A 17,410-nucleotide genomic window follows, 5' to 3' on the forward strand; every position below is an offset into this window, starting at 1 on the left:
ATTGGTAAGCACAGAACACAGGCTACACACTGGGGGGAGGTGGGGGGGAATCCATATCGTACATATAGTTGCTGTACACATGTAAAAGATTAGACATCAATAATTGTTGCCTCCCATGCCACCAAAATAACTTGCTCCTACTCACAAGTACCAGCTCCTATGCCATGGTAAGTAGACACACTTACCTTGATACAGTATATATGCAGCATACATACAGGAATTGACAGAGACATGCACAATCCATACAGCACACAGATACCATATATATGTTTGTTCATATTTTCTATGTTGCGCACTATAGGTAGTCTCACACTCTCATCTATTCAGTTACTATGTCCTAGAAACTGGTATATGACGATGCATAATTACTGCAAGAACTGTTCCATAAATCTTTGGAAGTCCTGTTAAATCAACTGATTTGTGAGGCAGACTGATTTAAAAAGTAGGTGTAAAGCTAAGAGCATGTATTTTGGTCTTTGGCTCTAGTATTGTCTCAGGTGGGTTGATCTGCTGTAATGCTGATGAACTTCATAAGAACCAAGCATTTGAAATAACTGTGCCACAGTTACAAGCATTAGTATATGTACAAATTATTATTCCAACTATCACAGAACTTTGTGGTCGATGTTTAACAATACCACTCATCACGAAGGGCATCCTGAGATATTTGTCACCAATTCTGATCTTTTTGTATTTTTCTCCTGCACAAAAATCCAATGCACTTTTCATTTTTTGTATAGACAATGAACAGAGAAGGCATTTTAATGTGCTTTGCACAGTTCAGCAGCTATAGAGATAACACATCAAATTCCTGAAGTTCACCAACACAAATATTGTTAAGCATTAATAAGAACTTGTGTGCTAAAGCCCATTAAAGTAGAGGAACTATTTCCATAACATAATTAAAAAAATAAACTTTTCCAAGATCAATATCAATCTTTGTTATTTCCCAAATGTGATACTTTGGAACAGTATGATAGCTCTGGTATTACAGCACTAAACTTTCATGTGAGGTTCTCCAAACTTCAAATGTCACTCAGGCAAACTCTTCCCAATGAGAGAGTTCTGTGATCTTAGGCACGAGACATTAGCAGAGAAGCCATGTTGTGCAACAAAGCAAGCTATCAGTTAAGCAAAGATAGCGGCAGCAACAATGACTATGGACAAGTTCATGGATCAAAGTGTGGGCCCTACCAGCTGAAAGAGGGCAGAGTGGAGGGGACAAGGCTAAATGTGTTAGTGGGGAAAAAAAAACTTAAAAATAACACACACACGATTGAAAACAGTTCCAAGTACAGTGTTTTGCAAGTTAAACCGTGACATTTCAAAGTATATGATGATATGTTTGTGCATCACTTTTTCTGGTTAGAATGTGCCTGCTTTGCTCTCTTATAGAATTGATTGGCTGGATAAGTCATGTTTTTATGAATTGGTTACATTTTAAATTAGAAAACTGCTTAGAAGTTTTAGAATTGTTGTATCATTGAAGTGATGTGGATGGATTTCATTTTTCAAAATTAAAAACTCAAGAGTTTCAAAAACCGTAAGTATGCATGGTACTGATGTGACAAAAGAATACCAAATATAGCTAGTCACTTATTACATACGTATACAAGAAAGCATGTGAAGATTTGATAAGAGGACTCAGGTGACTAATTTCTCCCTCCTAGAATATTTTAAACCAATATTTAAACCACCATTGTGAATTAAATATTAGACTATCCATGTCATAACATAGTTATGATATAAAAAAGCAAGAAAGAATGCAACAACTTGCTAAATATGCAGCCATTATTCAATCATTAGGTTTGTGCTGAAACCTGGCATGCAAAAATACAACCTGTGCAACTAGTATGTTCTTCAGTGCATGAAAATGTCATATAGTATTCAAATGGCACAGCTTGGCCTAAAACTGAATTTTTTTCCCCGTTTCAGTCATATTCTACCTGGCCTTTATGCTGAATGTGTGTTGCTCAAGTGTTTTGCAGCCTAACTAAAGTAATCTTTTTTGCTAACTTCCATCTTTTCAATAAACCTTTTTGTGCAATATATCAGTCACTTACAACATTATTCTATACAGCTTTTTCACAACCACCCTCACATAGCAACTATGACAATGCACACTGGTCAAGTAATGGCCAAAACAAAACATCGTTCTTTCAAAGCATAGTGACTGTATCTTCCATATTTGGCTCAACCATGGTATATTGAGTACTGCACTCAGAGTCAGACTCAATGCTGTCTGCATCTGAAGACACCTGGGATGGTTTAGAGCCTTGGTGAACATACTCCTTCAGTAACTGTGCTGATGATTTTGGCAAATCCTTTGAGGAGACCACAGTATTAGCAGTCCTTTCTTTCATGTTCATGGCTGAAGCAGAACTTGGCGAGATTTGAGTAGTGGTCAAGGCATCCAGAGATCCATCGGGATCTATGATTGTATTGATTACTGTAAAATAACAGATATATTAGCGTATCAACACCACTTGTAAGATGGAAAATTTGTATCTGAAGAAAGTCAATTACATATGGTCTGTGCAGCAGGTTGACTATTCTTAAGACAGCTTTTGAACTAATGAAATAACTTCTCTCCATGAATGTCAGTTGATGGAAGAATCATCAGTTAACATCGCAAACCATCAATTACATCAAGAGCTTCAATTAATTTTACTAACCATCTAATTGTTTCTGAATTCTTCTCAAGTCTTTAAAAATAGAAGATATTTCCTAGAATAAAAAAAAAGTCAAGTTAGCAATCAGAACATTTTTTGGTACATAAAGGGACATCTAAAAAATCTGTAATGATTTTTCTGAATTGGGACTAGAGTAGGATATCAAAGAAATATTTGTTTTGGGGATCTCTCATTATAACCTATACAATTGGAAGGAAGATTACAAAGTCGGGTCGATTTTGTTTCTGACGTGTGCAGAAGTTTAATATATGTAACAATTAAAAATGATCCCAACCAAAGTGTAGGTCTGATTTTTTTTAATGACACTAAAATAGTCCTAATCAACAAAGAGGAAACGACAACAGTAGAATAAGTCAAGAGGGATATTACAACAGTTAGAATAAAAAGGAAGGAGATACTAGACAAACTAGCCAAACTTGAAATCAAAACCCTGGGTCCATATGGATCGCACCCATGGATACCCAAGGAAACTAGGGAGGATATAGCAGAAGGACTAGTATCCTATATAGAGCATAAACACTATTTATACTAGTTGGGCCAAATAGCCTATTTCTGTGCTGCAGATTTTACATAATTCTATGTAACAACCACATCTGCATAATGGACAATGATAAAACAGTTCTAATATTTTTCTTAACTATTCTAACTTCAGTAACAGTTAAAATATTTATTTTAAAGAAAGTAATACCCTGACCATTGTTAATTGTATCTGTGATTTATATCAATTAGTGTTAATTGTATTCAGGTGGTGGGTATTAATTGGGGACTTTCTTGTATCCATTTATAGGAGGGAGCTTATCTAGGGGGTGCACAATGTGTGATGGTGATTTCTGTGAATAAAGGCTTGGAAGCAACTGAAGACTAGGCTCTAGTATTCTATCTTTCATCACCTGGCTATCCAGTTTATAACAACCATTATGACATTACAAGAGTAAAATAAATAATGTGACATTAGCCTAACGGGATGCGGAGTCTGTTCTTACAAACATAATTCATTAAAGACTAGTCTTTTCATAATCTCAGCACAGGAGTAATTATGTTTAAATTAACTTGCATAGCTCACTCACCCCCTTTCCTGTAAAGTTCGCTATCATATTTAGCTATTTTTGCCTCTTACACACAGATTTATATTCTAGTGTATAAAAAATAAAAATGGCCACTTCTTGTCTCAATTTTCTTTAAAAACAGGCAACAATTTTTGTTAAGGAGCAACTGCCCATTAATCACTGACATTTTTATTGATTTTAATTAATGTATACTAGTCCTTTAATATGCAACATTCGGAGCTCTCCCGATAGTTTTGCTGATTAAAGCAGCAAGCAACTGAATTTTACAGAATAGAACACAGGTTTGATCACCATTCTGTGCTTAGTAAGCTGAACTCAGCCAGGGTGGAAGTAGGGGTGCTAGGTAAGGGAATGGAACATTGGATGGTAGATTTCAGTTGAGGATAGGATTGAGTTCAGCTATGATAGCATGCTGACACTCGCTATCTAGGTTCACAATGCAGACGGACATTTGGGTCATGTATCCAAGGTGGCCAGCACTAATGGAATAACAGGAAGGAATCAACATCTTCAGAAGAGGAGGAAGGCACAGGCAGGAAATAAAAGGGGAACAAATGCAATATTAGAAAATGAGGCTAGAACTCAGAACATGAAGAGGCTAGCAACACTGACATGGATCAAGATCTTGCTTCAGCTGTTCCTCTGAAGTACTGCACAAGCATAAAACGGACATGAGCAAAGTTGAAAACAGAAAGTTACTTTTTAATAAGATTACCTTATTTGATGTTTTGAGAATTGGCACTTCATTTTCAGAATTTATTTTAGCCTCAATTTCTTCCCAGTTTCGGTCCTTGTTTTGGAACAGAATTCTAAAAGCAAGCAACAGAGATACCTTTTACAAGAAGCATTAATAGTATCAATACATAGGAATTAAAACTTTACAAATCAACATTTGCACACATATCAGTACTAAAAATGACCCAATAATAAAATGTCATGCAAGTGCAGGTGCAAAGAAATTTAACAAGTTAGCCCAGCAGTGGGTATAAAACTGGAGTTTTAGACAAGGCCAGCTTCCACTGACTTCAATGGAAAAAAAGTCAATGGAAGCTCACCTTGACTTCCATGTAAAATGGGCTACTGATTCGCTATTGGCCATTTTATGCTACCACTGAAATCAAATTTCACCCCCCCCAAATCTTATCCTTATTAAGGCCAACAACCCAAGGGGGGGGGGGGGGGGAGGAGAAAGAGAGAAAATTTGCCAGCTTCAGTCTGGTCTAAGGAGCGCCAAAAACTGGTTGAGGGAAGGACCATATTCTGCTTCACTGAGGTGTCTCTCCCAACACGGACAGTTCATGGGAATGATTGCGATTTGGAAAAGAAAACAGGATAACTGGCAAATACATGTAAATAAGTATTGAGAGATTGCAATAACTCCAATTGAAAGAGTTACTTTTAAATCCTCATCAATAGGGGATCATAGTACAATTTCTGTTAGTAAGTGTGTAAACTACCCAGACAGCATACCACATGGATTCTTACAATACACAAGCTTCAGGAACTGTCACATTGTAACTTTGTAAGGGAACAACTACGAAAAGTAACTGAACGACAGCCTATTGTTAATAGCTTGTAGCCCCTCTTTTCAATTTTCGATCACAAGTTAGAAGTATGTGAAAAAACCCTACACTAAAGAACCATGCAGACAGCAGGGTAATGACTGCTTCATCCAGTCTTTCCACAATACTGCCTACAAGTTTAAGCAACCAAAAAATAATACATTTTGTGCTCATTTATCTTCAACTACAAGACAGAGAATAGCAACAATATCATGTTATTGTCATCATGTTACAGAGAAGTTTGCAGTATAATTATCTACAACTTCATAAAACTTAATACTCTATTATTCCTAATCATAAATAATAAATCACCTAAAATGTCAGTAATTTACTCACTTTATTTTTGCTGCAGTTTGCTCCATATTTTCTCGTATAAACTGTGACAGCTGGGATACGGAGTTCCACATCAAGTTATCTACCATGACCTAAAATGTGACACATGCTCAGTATGTGTTCTTGCCTTAAACTAAAACATTCAGTATCAGTCACATAATTGAAAGAGAAAATACTGCAATATCAGGAACTATAGGTTAGTTTTAGTTTGGTGGGGTTTTTATATATTCAGAATAGCTTCTTAAAATGCCCTTTGTAGCTTTCAAAATATTTAACAGGGATGTTATAATGACAGATCATGATAATACACTGAGCATACTGCACCCTACAGATGCTTTACAGATTCCATGCTTTCTCTAGGAGATATGTGCTGGAGGAACTGTGGCCAAAGGAAATATTATTGCCAACGTTCTGGGCTTCTTTCCACATTCAAGTACACAGTCCGAGAAGCTACATACAGCTTGATGCTTCTCACAATCTCTGCAGACCCAGGCCTATGCCTGCAGGGCCTAATTGCTGAACAGCAAACCCCTTCTGCAATGCATAGGCTAGCACAACTGCTAGCTGCAATTTGCATTTTTACCCACAACAAACATATGGGTGAAACATATGCCAATGGAAGTGGGTCACGAATGGACTCCACATGGAACTCAAAGGATACCAGGAAGTCTGAAATCATTTTCTGGCAGCCCACACAATCAGAGCACTCCCAAGGTCAGAATGGAATGACAAATTATTGACTCCTTCACACCATCACTCTACGAGCTACAGCCCTAACCTGCAGGTAGGCAGGAACCCTGATATCCCCATGACTCAGCCAAACTTCTGGGATTCTTCAAATTACCTAGACACCCTAAAAAATATTCCATTTCCAGTGTGTACACAACCATACCAATAATCCTAAATGTATTCACCTTTATGTACAATGTGTCAAAATATACTTAAATAACCACCTTGTTAAATAAAATCTTTTAAAAATCAAAAAAATCCCACAGTAGGTTGAGGAAATAATTCAAAAATCTGTAAAAATTTCATTAAAATGGACCAATTTTGTGGTAGTACAGATGTGCTCTAGCCACAAAATTGGGTTCTGCTTGTAAGCCCGTGACCATTTTCTAGAACAGTGCATATAGTGCAAATTAAGTGGATTCAGTCTGAATCATAGATACTAACTTAAGAAGTTCCATCACATTTCTTTTTATAAAACACATCCCCTACCCCTTATTTAATTAGGTCAAACCCACACCATTCTTCAACAGTGAAGGAATGGCAAGCAACCTGATGCTAGCTCTCTAAAATACCACTCTGTAACCAACTGGTTGGAACTGTGCAGGAACAGTCCGGGTTACTCACAACTCTAAGTATCTAAGCATCTACTCTAAAGTTCTCTAGATAATATGACTGCTACCAAATATAATTGTTACCAACTTCACCAAACAGTAAAAAAAGTAAACAAACTCCTATCCTTAAAATATTAGTGTTTTTTTAAGTTTGATAACAAACTAAGAGCTTGACCAGCAAGAATTTTCTGATTAAATTTGATGAAAATCCATTGGAACATTTCAAGTTATTGGGATCATGTGACTGCAATCAAGGACAAGTTTGCAAACACAGTCAACTCAATGATGTCTCCAAATATGCCAGTTTTCTAAAAGGAAGTTGAAGTATGGCAAGAGGTTGTCAATATTTGCTTAAATTAAAAGGATGAAAGGCAAAATGGCACAAATTCTCAGATGTACTTACAGGATGATTTTACTAGTGCATGTCATTTTAAAAATAACTCAGAAATTGATGGGAGGACAGCTTTATAAAGTCCAGTTTGAAAGCTTGCAAAATGTTATGAAAAATAACAGGTTTAGTATTCACCTGCAAACTTGTAAATTAGGGACACAGGTCCTGAAAATCAGCAACAAATGGCTGATCAAAGATACTTTTTATTTTACTATACACAGTGCCATGAAGATTTAAATAACCCAATGTATTCATTTTTGTACTATCATTTACGTGCTTGTATGCATTGTTATGGTTTCCATAAATCCAAATTAAAGAGGATTAATGTGCACCAATTTATTTTCCCCAACACTTCTTAATCAGAGAATAACATTTCGTTGCAGTTCGATGGTATATAAGTGGTATTACACTATGTATCTTCAAAATATAAGATGATTTTAATCTCTCTGATAAGGAGTACGAAAAACATATTAAATATTTCAGTCTTGCTTTACTCCTCTAATTCCTGTAACTACAAAAAGTCTAAAGATTAATGGTTTTAGGCTTGAAGGATATTTTAAAATTTGGGAACGCCACTTTGAAGTCGAACATTTACTCAATTAAATTGGAACAGTTGAAAGGTATGGTATTCATGTGGAAGTTCTATAACGTAATCTCCCTTGCACAAGTGAAGTGAGAGAATTAAAACAAGTGTGCAAATTTCTAATACTAATCAGAAATGTAGAATTAGGCATTGAAAATCCCACAGAACATTTCTTAAATAATCAAAGACATCCAGCAAATAAATTAAACATCAATGTTTTCCATGCTGGCATAGAAATCCTTCAACATTAACAAATAATTAGAAATGTAATTTAATATTGGTGCTATTGACATTTGGTGGACCTCCAATAAAGTTATCTCATCGGGGTGTAATTACACTGTTGATTACATAACTCTCTGCCTTGCAAAAAATCACGTTCAGGAATGACCTGGTCATGACTACAGCATAGTCATAGCATGATACAAACTTTAGAGTCCTAGGCCTTAATTGGCTGGAATAAAATAGCCATCGGAGCCAGTTTGCAGGCAAAGGTCATGTTGTTGCATTTGGACCCCACCTCCAAAACGATTGATGGGACTCCGGAAGGAATCAAAACAAAAAATGATGGGTCAGATTTTGCTGAAAAAGTAATGGCGCCTGAATGACACACGCCATTATTAATGCGCAAATTGGCCAGCAACTTGCAAATTCCCACAAGTTGCTGGCCAATTTGCACCCCTCCACTGTTAGTTTTGCAAAAATCACATCCTGTCCTTAACCTCCCCATGATTTTCATGAAGTTGCTGCATTCGCACATTAATTGCCTATTAAACTAGTCACAGAAAGTTAAGTCTAGTACTTATCAGTGTAAGTACCTGTTTAACAATCTGATAATTGTTAATGACTATCAACATACCTCTCTGGCCCAGAAAGTAAACAATTAAGTGTGGAGTTTCATTCCTTCAGGTTATGAATTGTTTTAGGAGATTTTTAAAAATGTCAAATTTTAATGTTTAATTTTTTTTTTCTTACTTTTCCTTTCTGTCTCTTTCCTCTCTCTCTTAATCCAATCTCTCTTTCCCTCTCTTTATTTCTCTTTCTATACCTGATTTGACATTGAATTCACCCACTCTGATTCATTACCTTCTCAGTCCTTCCTCTGTTTATTTCTCAGTCCTTTAATCTCATTGTTTAAGGAGATACACTGTTTGTCCCATTATTCAGTAGGGTCCCAGATGCCCCGCTGCGTCGATATCAGCTCGCACCTCCAGCAACTTTGTGGGCAAAAATTTTTAAAACCTAAACGTGCAATTGCAAGTCTAACAGCCACGAGATGACGCGCTCCAGCAAAATCTGGCCCAAGCAGTTTTCTGAAGGTTTGTCTTGACAAGGTTTAGAACAGATAGTATAAGGATATGACACAGAAATAAAGTGGTTAAAATAAATAGGAGAATGGTGACAGAAAAGAAAGTTACCAGATGCAAGAAAAACATTAATTCAAAATTGCATGTTAAGTGTGCACTTTTGTAGAATGGGGTTATTACAATAATAAAGTTACTTCTGACATTGAGAAGTTTTCATTTCTGTAACCTAGGTTAAAATCCAGCCCAGATGTTTGGAATTGAAGTATACTCTGTCTGCTGGCTATAAAGGTCCCAAGTGATACGAGTCTCGATAACCTCAATCCAGTTCACGGTGATCTTAGGCCTATAACAACAAACTGTCCCTAATTTGGTATTAATTGGCACTTGGTGGTCACCAGATTGTTGGTGGGAAATTGTGCAGTTGGTGGTGGTGCTGTTCGGAGGTTGGGGCTGAGTCAAATTGCTGGGGCAAAGCAAAGATTCAGCCTGCATCTATCCATGCTACACCTAGCCTAGTGCCCACAATGGAAGGTGTTCCATTCCTCAGTACTAGCATCCCTCATAAAAACATACAGTTTAAATCAAAAAGTATTTTAAGTGTTCACTTTTGTAGTATGGGATTAATATTATATTAATAAAGCTACTCGCGACTTGTAAGCAGCTTTATTATTGTAATATTAGTGTTTGTTTTAGCATCGCAGTGTTAGATCAATTTTATAAACAGCTCAAGGACCTTTCAATATGCCTTGAATACCTTAATTTGTATGATACAATTTTCCACAAAGTAAATCAATGTCTTCTATATACTTGGATCAGTAGTCATGCATACTAGCATATATAACTATGAACTCATTCAAATGAGATTTAAATCGTTACAATGTGCTTCTTTCATTGCATTGTAAATGATTGAAAGCTCAATATTCTACATTTCTCTAGCATATTTCATAATTAATTGCATTTGTTTCAATAAAATAGATGGCTGATAAGGGTTGTACAGATATATCATTTACAAAACATTTAAGGCTGCATGTAACGTACATTATGACACATTCACTTGTAATAAACATTATAGTTAGCTTTACAGTGCCTTACAAATTAGTCCACCGCTACATGAGTTAATATAAAATGATGCACCCACGCTTCTGAGAAACAAATACAACTCATGGCATTTCTCAAATATAAAGAAAACATAGACAACCTCTTCTCTGTTCCAGCTTCTTCTTTTTGAATCTGGATCTTTGCTATCATTCATATTTTGATCCAAATCTTTCTTAATTCCTGAAGATTCTGGGGGAACCTTCTGGAAGTTCAGACTTGCTTCAGGAATGTGCTGCACCAACTAAAAAAATGTGTAAACTACATTTAAAATCTCAGTTTAACGATGTACGTTCTAAGTGCGTAACACATATTAAATCACATGTTCTAAAATGAAAGATGGAAACTAAATGATGCACCTGTGATTTATGGGATGTCCCTGATGATGATTTTGGAATCTGGGTTTAAGAAAAATTAAATAAGAGATAACAACATATTATTTGATTAGAACTTCTATCAAAGTTTAGCAGTAAAAAGACTTGAAAGGAACCAAATTGTCTCAAAGTTTGATACATCTGTGCAAAACATATACAGACAGACTATAAAGAAGCTCTAACTCTTCATGCTGGAAAAGGTTCAACAGGAAAGCAAATAAAACAAACATGTTGTAAATAAAAGTCACCTATGTGGTTTCTCACATCCAGGAATTATATAAAAGCCCCCCATACTAAAAAAATCTTTAATGTTAGCAAACTACCTGCAAAAGTTTCATTGTAAATGAGCAAAGTTGACCAAATTGCTTTTGATTCAGATATGTTTTGTGATATGCTGACTCAACTCAGCTTCATTATTAATTTGTTTTCAATGCAGAAAAAAAAACAGGATTTCTATAACTTCAGCTTGCAATATCTGTACTTGTTTATTTCCCAGTGAATAAACTTAAACAGTCTATATCGAATATTTCAAAAAGTTAGTGCTTTCAAAAGTATTCCAGTGAGAAATATAAGTGAAAATGAGTAAACTTGGCTTTGCATAATTGGGGGTTTCATTAAATTCTTGACAAATTTTTGAGAATTTGTACTGTGTTTCGGAAAGCCTTGTGCAAATACTTTTGTATTTATGCTTTCCAAATCATTCATCATCTTCCTAGTTACAAATCTAACGACTCTCCAATATTAAAACTATCCTGTAGTCATACTACGGGGTAGATAGTTCAAATGACTTTTATTGCTGCATATATTTTTAATGTACTTATCTAACTCTCTACTAGAGCATATTGGAAGTAGTTTAAAACTGTGATCTTACCTCTTCTCTGGCTGAAATTGTGGAGCCAAGGGTAGATGTAGGTGGTAATGAACTAAAAGAATCTCCATCTCCTGCCACATCATGAATCTCCCTAGCAAGGATTGCCAAATCTTTGGCTAAATCTTGGCTGAGTCTGAAATGCAGAGTAATGGTATTTAATGTTAACAAAATTTTTTAAAGTAGACATATGTAGCATCTGGTTACCTATATATTATTAGGGAAAAACAAATCACAATGAAACCAATATACTTTAATAATATGCCAAAACAATTCCTATATGATACTCTTAATTTGTTAACTCTAAGTGTACCCATTACCACAACCATTCACAACTGGCACTTGGTTAAATCAGATTCCAGGAGAATGATTTCCATGAGCTGGCTCCCAGTGTTTATACTACAAAATCCAGCTTCATTTTCCAGTGGAAAAATCATACACTCAGTTGTGTGGTCTTACAATTCTGACACTGGCATAAGGGAGTTGGATTTAATGATGTAAACAGTGGAACCTGGCTCGCGACGTTGGTCTCCCAGAATCCAAACTAAGAAAGCCCAAGTATGAAAGCAACCAGAGACTTGTAGCTAGGACTTCATTCAAATGTTCTAAAACTCAAAATGCTCTCTAGACACAACCCAAGCTTGTGTTTTTTTTAAACTGGACATAATATGCTAACAATCACTTGCATTTGTATAGTGCCATTAAGATAGACAACATTCCAAGTAGCTTCGCAAAAGTGCAAGGAAAAAATGGATGCTGAGCCAAGGTACAAGGTATTAGGAAGGGTGACCAAAAGGTTGGCCAAAGAGGGTCAAGAAGGGTTTTAAAGGATGTGAGATAGGTAAAGAGGCGGAGAGATTAGGGAGGGAATTCAAAAATCTATGGTCTAGACGGTTGAAGGCATGGCTGCCAATGGTGGGGACGAAGGGAGTGGGGATGTGCAAAAGACTAGATTTGGAGGAATGCAGAGTTCTCGCAGGGTTGTAAGGGTGGATGAGGTCAGAGAGATTAGGAGAGGTGAGGCCTTCTCTGTCTTGTTACCATGTTACAAAGTATGCAGCCAAGCTCATTGCCTGATGCAGCAGAGAATGCAGTACCTTCTTTGGTTTAGAGTTTTGAATCAATATCAAGAATATAATGGTTTCAATTTGAGCTGTTCCTGTACCAGAACTACTTGTTTCCCCTATTTCATAAAACTGTCAGCAATCCTCGATCAACATTGATTGAGTGACATCACATTGTGGCAAATTAAATTTTCCTGCGGCTAACCGTGATATCGATAAACCTATAAGTAATTTACTAAGCTGTACTGTCAGCAATGTACTATATTAATTTCAGCAATCAGGTTATAATTGTCATCTGAGCCCAGAAGTGAGATTACAACCTTAAAAAAAATCACTATGTACCTATTTTTAAATACAGAATTTATACCAACATAACTGATTATTTTTTTCACACTTTATGCAGGAAATCTTACTAATGGAACTATTTTCTGTTTATGTTTGATTTTAAGAATGCCCAAATATGTTCTCAAAACATATCAGACAATAGATTAACTGGCACTAATGCAACTTTAGCTGATATCTCTCACCAGAACCAGATCCATGGAATAGGATTTATATCCTGAGGGGCTGACCGTTACTCGCAATATTGTTGCATGCAAATTATCTGGAAAACCCACTTATGAGCTATTAAGGGTCTTCTTAATGCAACCTCTATATACAAACATGAAGATAATGAGGATGGGCTTATTCCATTTGGATATATTTCTTGTCCCTGTGGCTGTCGTGGGATACCAAATGACGGGAAAATCCACAACACTGAGGTAAAAACCGGGGACAACTGGCTGTGTAACAGATTTTACCAAGTCTATGAAGACACCACCACAGAGAATATATCTGCTGACTTTTAGTTTATCAAAATTATCGCTGAATATACTGAATTCTTACTGAAAGTATGAATAATGTTAGTTTAAACATATATCTTTGGTTCTTAAATATTTATTACTGTGATCTGCAATACTGATTGAAATCATTCTGAAAAGCAGGCACACGTGAAAGGTTTTCACCACTGTTCACTAACTGATGTCAATGGGCAAGTCCTCAGTGACCAAAGCCAGCAGGCAACAGAACAAAGTTTAATCTCCACTGATGTCACAAACCGGAGGGCTATGTGATAGAGATGAAAGACTTATTTCCTTCTTAAAATATATTTTTAAACTACATTTAAACACTAGTGTTCTTCATCCTCACCAGAGAAAGTCTGTGTCAGTTTCAAAGCAAGAAACAGGAGCTTAATTAGGGAAAAGACTTTGAGCCATTTATTGTTTGAATTTCATTCAAGAGCACGGCCAACTATTTACATGGCAAGTTTCATCAGGGATCAGCTGACCTACAAAAGTGAGAACACCACCATGAGACAGTGCTCTATTCCAAAGTTATAACATTAGTGAGAAAACTAGTGAAGCAATACGTGGTCTGCTTTCCCTATCTGCCCCGGAGGAGGACTACATGCTGATTAAAGGGAACAAACTTCAAGGGTAGGAATATTTTTTGTTGAAAGTACTCCCTTTATATAGAAGATAATAAGGCTTCCTTTACATCACTTACATAGAGAGTACCCATTTCTGAGTAGTGCCATTGCAAGTAGCAGGGGCTATAACTTCAAAGAGGCACGAGAACCAAGAGCTATGGGACCCCTAAGAAACCACTCTATTGACCAGAGTAGGCAGTTCTGAGTGCCTCTCAGGCCTGTTCAAAGTTATAACCTTTGGAAATTACCACAGAGCTGTTCCAGGATACCCTCTGTAATTGACACCACCACAGAGGCCTTGCACAGAGAGAGGCCCTGTTCAAAGGTCTCCATGTCAGCATTAAAATTGTCTCTCTTAAAAAATGATGGCGAGTCTATTATTTTCTTTTATAGAAGGAGGGAATACTTTAAACAAAAAGTGCCCATTCTACACTTTCCTTGCCATTTAAGTAATTATGAGCTGTATGTATAGTAAATTGGTACTCTATGTGTGCTCCTACTTTTACCTAAACTCCTGATGCTGAGCTTCTGATGTCAGCCTTGCTACTGGGGGATAAGTCGAGTACCATGGCATTTCCTCAAAGAGGAAGATATCAGAGAGCTAGGCACAGTGTGCATCTTTTATCAGCTGGATCAACAGGTAATGTTAGTGGCAGGCTTGGAACAAGACACTAGCATGTGGTCTTGACTTTAGAATGATGTGTGGTAATGAGCCAGACCAAAGAGAGGGAGAAAAACACATCAAGAATGAAACCAAAATGATCTGCTTAACTGTTTGGTTTTCAGTTGTTATGCTCTATAGTACAAAGCTCAATTCTACAGTACCTTGCAATCTCTGCACTGTGTGTAGTCCAGTTTTCATACGGATCTTCATCATCATCCACATTTTGTCTTGTTCTTCCTGAACTGGAAGACTGGGCTCTACTGCTGTGTGTGGCTGTTGAAGCATGTAAGCGGTTGTGTTTAGGAGAGGTGTGATTTGAGTTATACTCCTCCTCTGAAGTAGAAGTGTAATCTGAAGTTTGTTGTCTCCATCTTGAGTCTTGTAAAATAATTAGTTTCAAACATAGAGAAAGGTAATAAAAGAAAAAAAGCAAAAGATAGAACAACCCAAGATTTAAAACAAACCACAAGATTCCTACAAAGGGAGATTTTGTTCAGAAACCTGGAGCAGAGGTCAGTGCTCACATATCAGAAGTTGAGCCGTGACCTTTTAAAAAAAAAGGTAATTATGCTTCTTTCTAAAAGTTTTGTAAAATGAATTTTCCTGTTCAGAAACAGGTGATATGACTACACTAGCAATAGTTTCCATTCATCATCACTGGCATATGAAAGAAGCCTGAGTCTTTGGCCTTAGAAATAGAACTCTACTGCATAATAACAAACTTCAGCTTTTCACTGAAACAAACCAGATCTCTGTCAAATGGGAGGTGGAAGCTTTACAATCACATTCAATGCAGAAAAATGTATTCCCAACACTTTAAGACATGGGTCTGGACCAAGTGCGGTGCTCAATCGCCAGAGTGGGCCAGTGATGTAATTACTGTCTGAAACTTTATATAGTTGCGCATAGAGATACATCTCTTTAGCTTCCCCCCCCTCCCCACCTAAACCTCCCAGACCAATGCAGTGTTATTTCAATTTGAAAATGGAAAACTAGTTTTTAAAAATTCCCATCTGGCCAGCAATTTAAGTTTTAAAACTTTGCAAAAAGTGAAAGCAAAAAACAGCCAGCCAGGAAGAAAAATTTCATTTAAGACAAACTATATGACATTGCTTTTGAAGCACAAGACCAATTAACATTTTAATCTCCATTCTGTAGGAACCTGGTTATAAAATAGCCAGAGGATTTAACGTACATTAGTACAAGAAAAAGCAAAACGTAACATTCACCATGCTCAATAAGCACCCCAGTGAGTTTCTGTAGCAAAAGAATCCCATAAACTCATCACCACAATAAGTGTCAATAGTAAACATAGACTTTGTTATAGTTAATCTGATTTTTATTAGTATACCAGATATAATAAATTCTGTTATATAGTAACATAATAGGATTAGAACTCAGAAGTGGGTGAAATAAAAATGTACACCTTAGAAACAGCCTAACTGGATAACTGCTAACAATTACCTTTTTCATTTTACACCTATTTTATTAAAAGGGTACCGTAAAGATGGAACCAATTATTGTTCAAAGTTTATATAATAAAGTTTATATGCTGCTATATCAATTACTAGACTAGCAAAGAATATCAACTTACAGAATTCAAAATATCTTTGAAATTTTTTGTTATTTCCTCCTTTACATTCATCTGTCCTACATGCCATTCTGCAGTTGAGTGACCTGTTAAGACAGCCTTTCCAAAAGCCTCTACCAACTGTACTATGGAACTGACTATTCAAGATTTATTCATCTTTTAATCATCCCTCTCCCTGTAAGGAGATATTTAATAACACTCCTCTTACAGCCTAGCTGTGAACGGTAATTTGCTACATGACCCAAATGTGTAAAGGTAACCACTCTGGTGTAGGGCCTCCCAAAAAAGTTGTATTAAGATTTAGTATAGCATTCATCGAAATAGAACAAGTAATACTCCATGCCTATACTGGTCTCATCCTCAAGAACTTATCCCAAAAATGCAGCCCACGTGTAATTTTTAAACAATGTTTAACTCATCACAAGGTGATAGGACTCCTGATTTGGGACACAATTCTAACTGAATTTTGTAATGCTACTGAAACATGACGTCAACATGTCTTTGCCTACCTTTCTTGCAATCAATAAGTAGTCAGGCATAATGATGGCCATGGGCAAGTAAAGACACCATGGGTTGGATTCTCCTCCCTTTGGCAGGTTAGCAGACAACTGCCTGCATTTTCCTCCTCATTGGGCATAAAAAGTAGGATGCTCCATGAGAGTGTCGTTCAGGCTTCTGGAGATAAGTGGCAGAAGTTGTCATCTCCACCATCCCAAGAACTGCCGAACAATGCAGGAAGAGGCTCATGACCTCTCATTGTAAGTCAAGGCACTATTGCCAATCCACATCCTCTACCACATACAGCCTTCATGCACCTTGAGGGTCACCCTGAACATCACATTTGTTCAGAGCTGCCAAGATCTTGGTGGGAATATATTCGGTCTATAATGACACTGACCAGTAGCACCTCAGAGCCTGTGCCCCAGCACCAGTGCATTGCAAGGAGTGGTCACAGATGTCACTGCCTCTCCAGAGAGTGTCACTGAACTTCTTTAAGGCCCCCGCTAAAGCCT

The 17,410-nt window shown here is 36.7% G+C and overlaps 1 protein-coding gene across 5 annotated transcripts in view; it reads right to left on the reverse strand.

Annotated features, from left to right (window-relative positions):
* Window positions 1-48: 48 nt before the first annotated feature.
* Window positions 49-17,410, reverse strand: part of cep170ba (centrosomal protein 170Ba) — a 76,661-nt gene continuing 59,299 nt past the window's right edge. Inside the window, exons 13-20 of one of the 5 annotated variants that reach the window (XM_067991678.1) lie at window positions 14,968-15,079; window positions 11,614-11,746; window positions 10,728-10,766; window positions 10,472-10,612; window positions 5,659-5,747; window positions 4,476-4,569; window positions 2,676-2,727; window positions 49-2,449 (exon numbers count right to left, since the gene is read on the reverse strand). In XM_067991678.1, the coding sequence (XP_067847779.1) occupies window positions 2,160-2,449; window positions 2,676-2,727; window positions 4,476-4,569; window positions 5,659-5,747; window positions 10,472-10,612; window positions 10,728-10,766; window positions 11,614-11,746; window positions 14,968-15,079 (950 nt within the window). In that variant the 3' untranslated portion in view covers window positions 49-2,159. Of the gene's footprint in view, window positions 2,450-2,675; window positions 2,728-4,475; window positions 4,570-5,658; window positions 5,748-10,471; window positions 10,613-10,727; window positions 10,767-11,613; window positions 11,747-14,967; window positions 15,185-17,410 lie in introns of all 5 variants that reach the window. The other 4 variants (XM_067991676.1, XM_067991677.1, XM_067991679.1 and 1 more) reach the window with 4 other exon arrangements.

Source organism: Heptranchias perlo, chromosome 10 (genome assembly GCF_035084215.1).
Source record: "Heptranchias perlo isolate sHepPer1 chromosome 10, sHepPer1.hap1, whole genome shotgun sequence".
NCBI classification, from domain to species: domain Eukaryota; kingdom Metazoa; phylum Chordata; class Chondrichthyes; order Hexanchiformes; family Hexanchidae; genus Heptranchias; species Heptranchias perlo.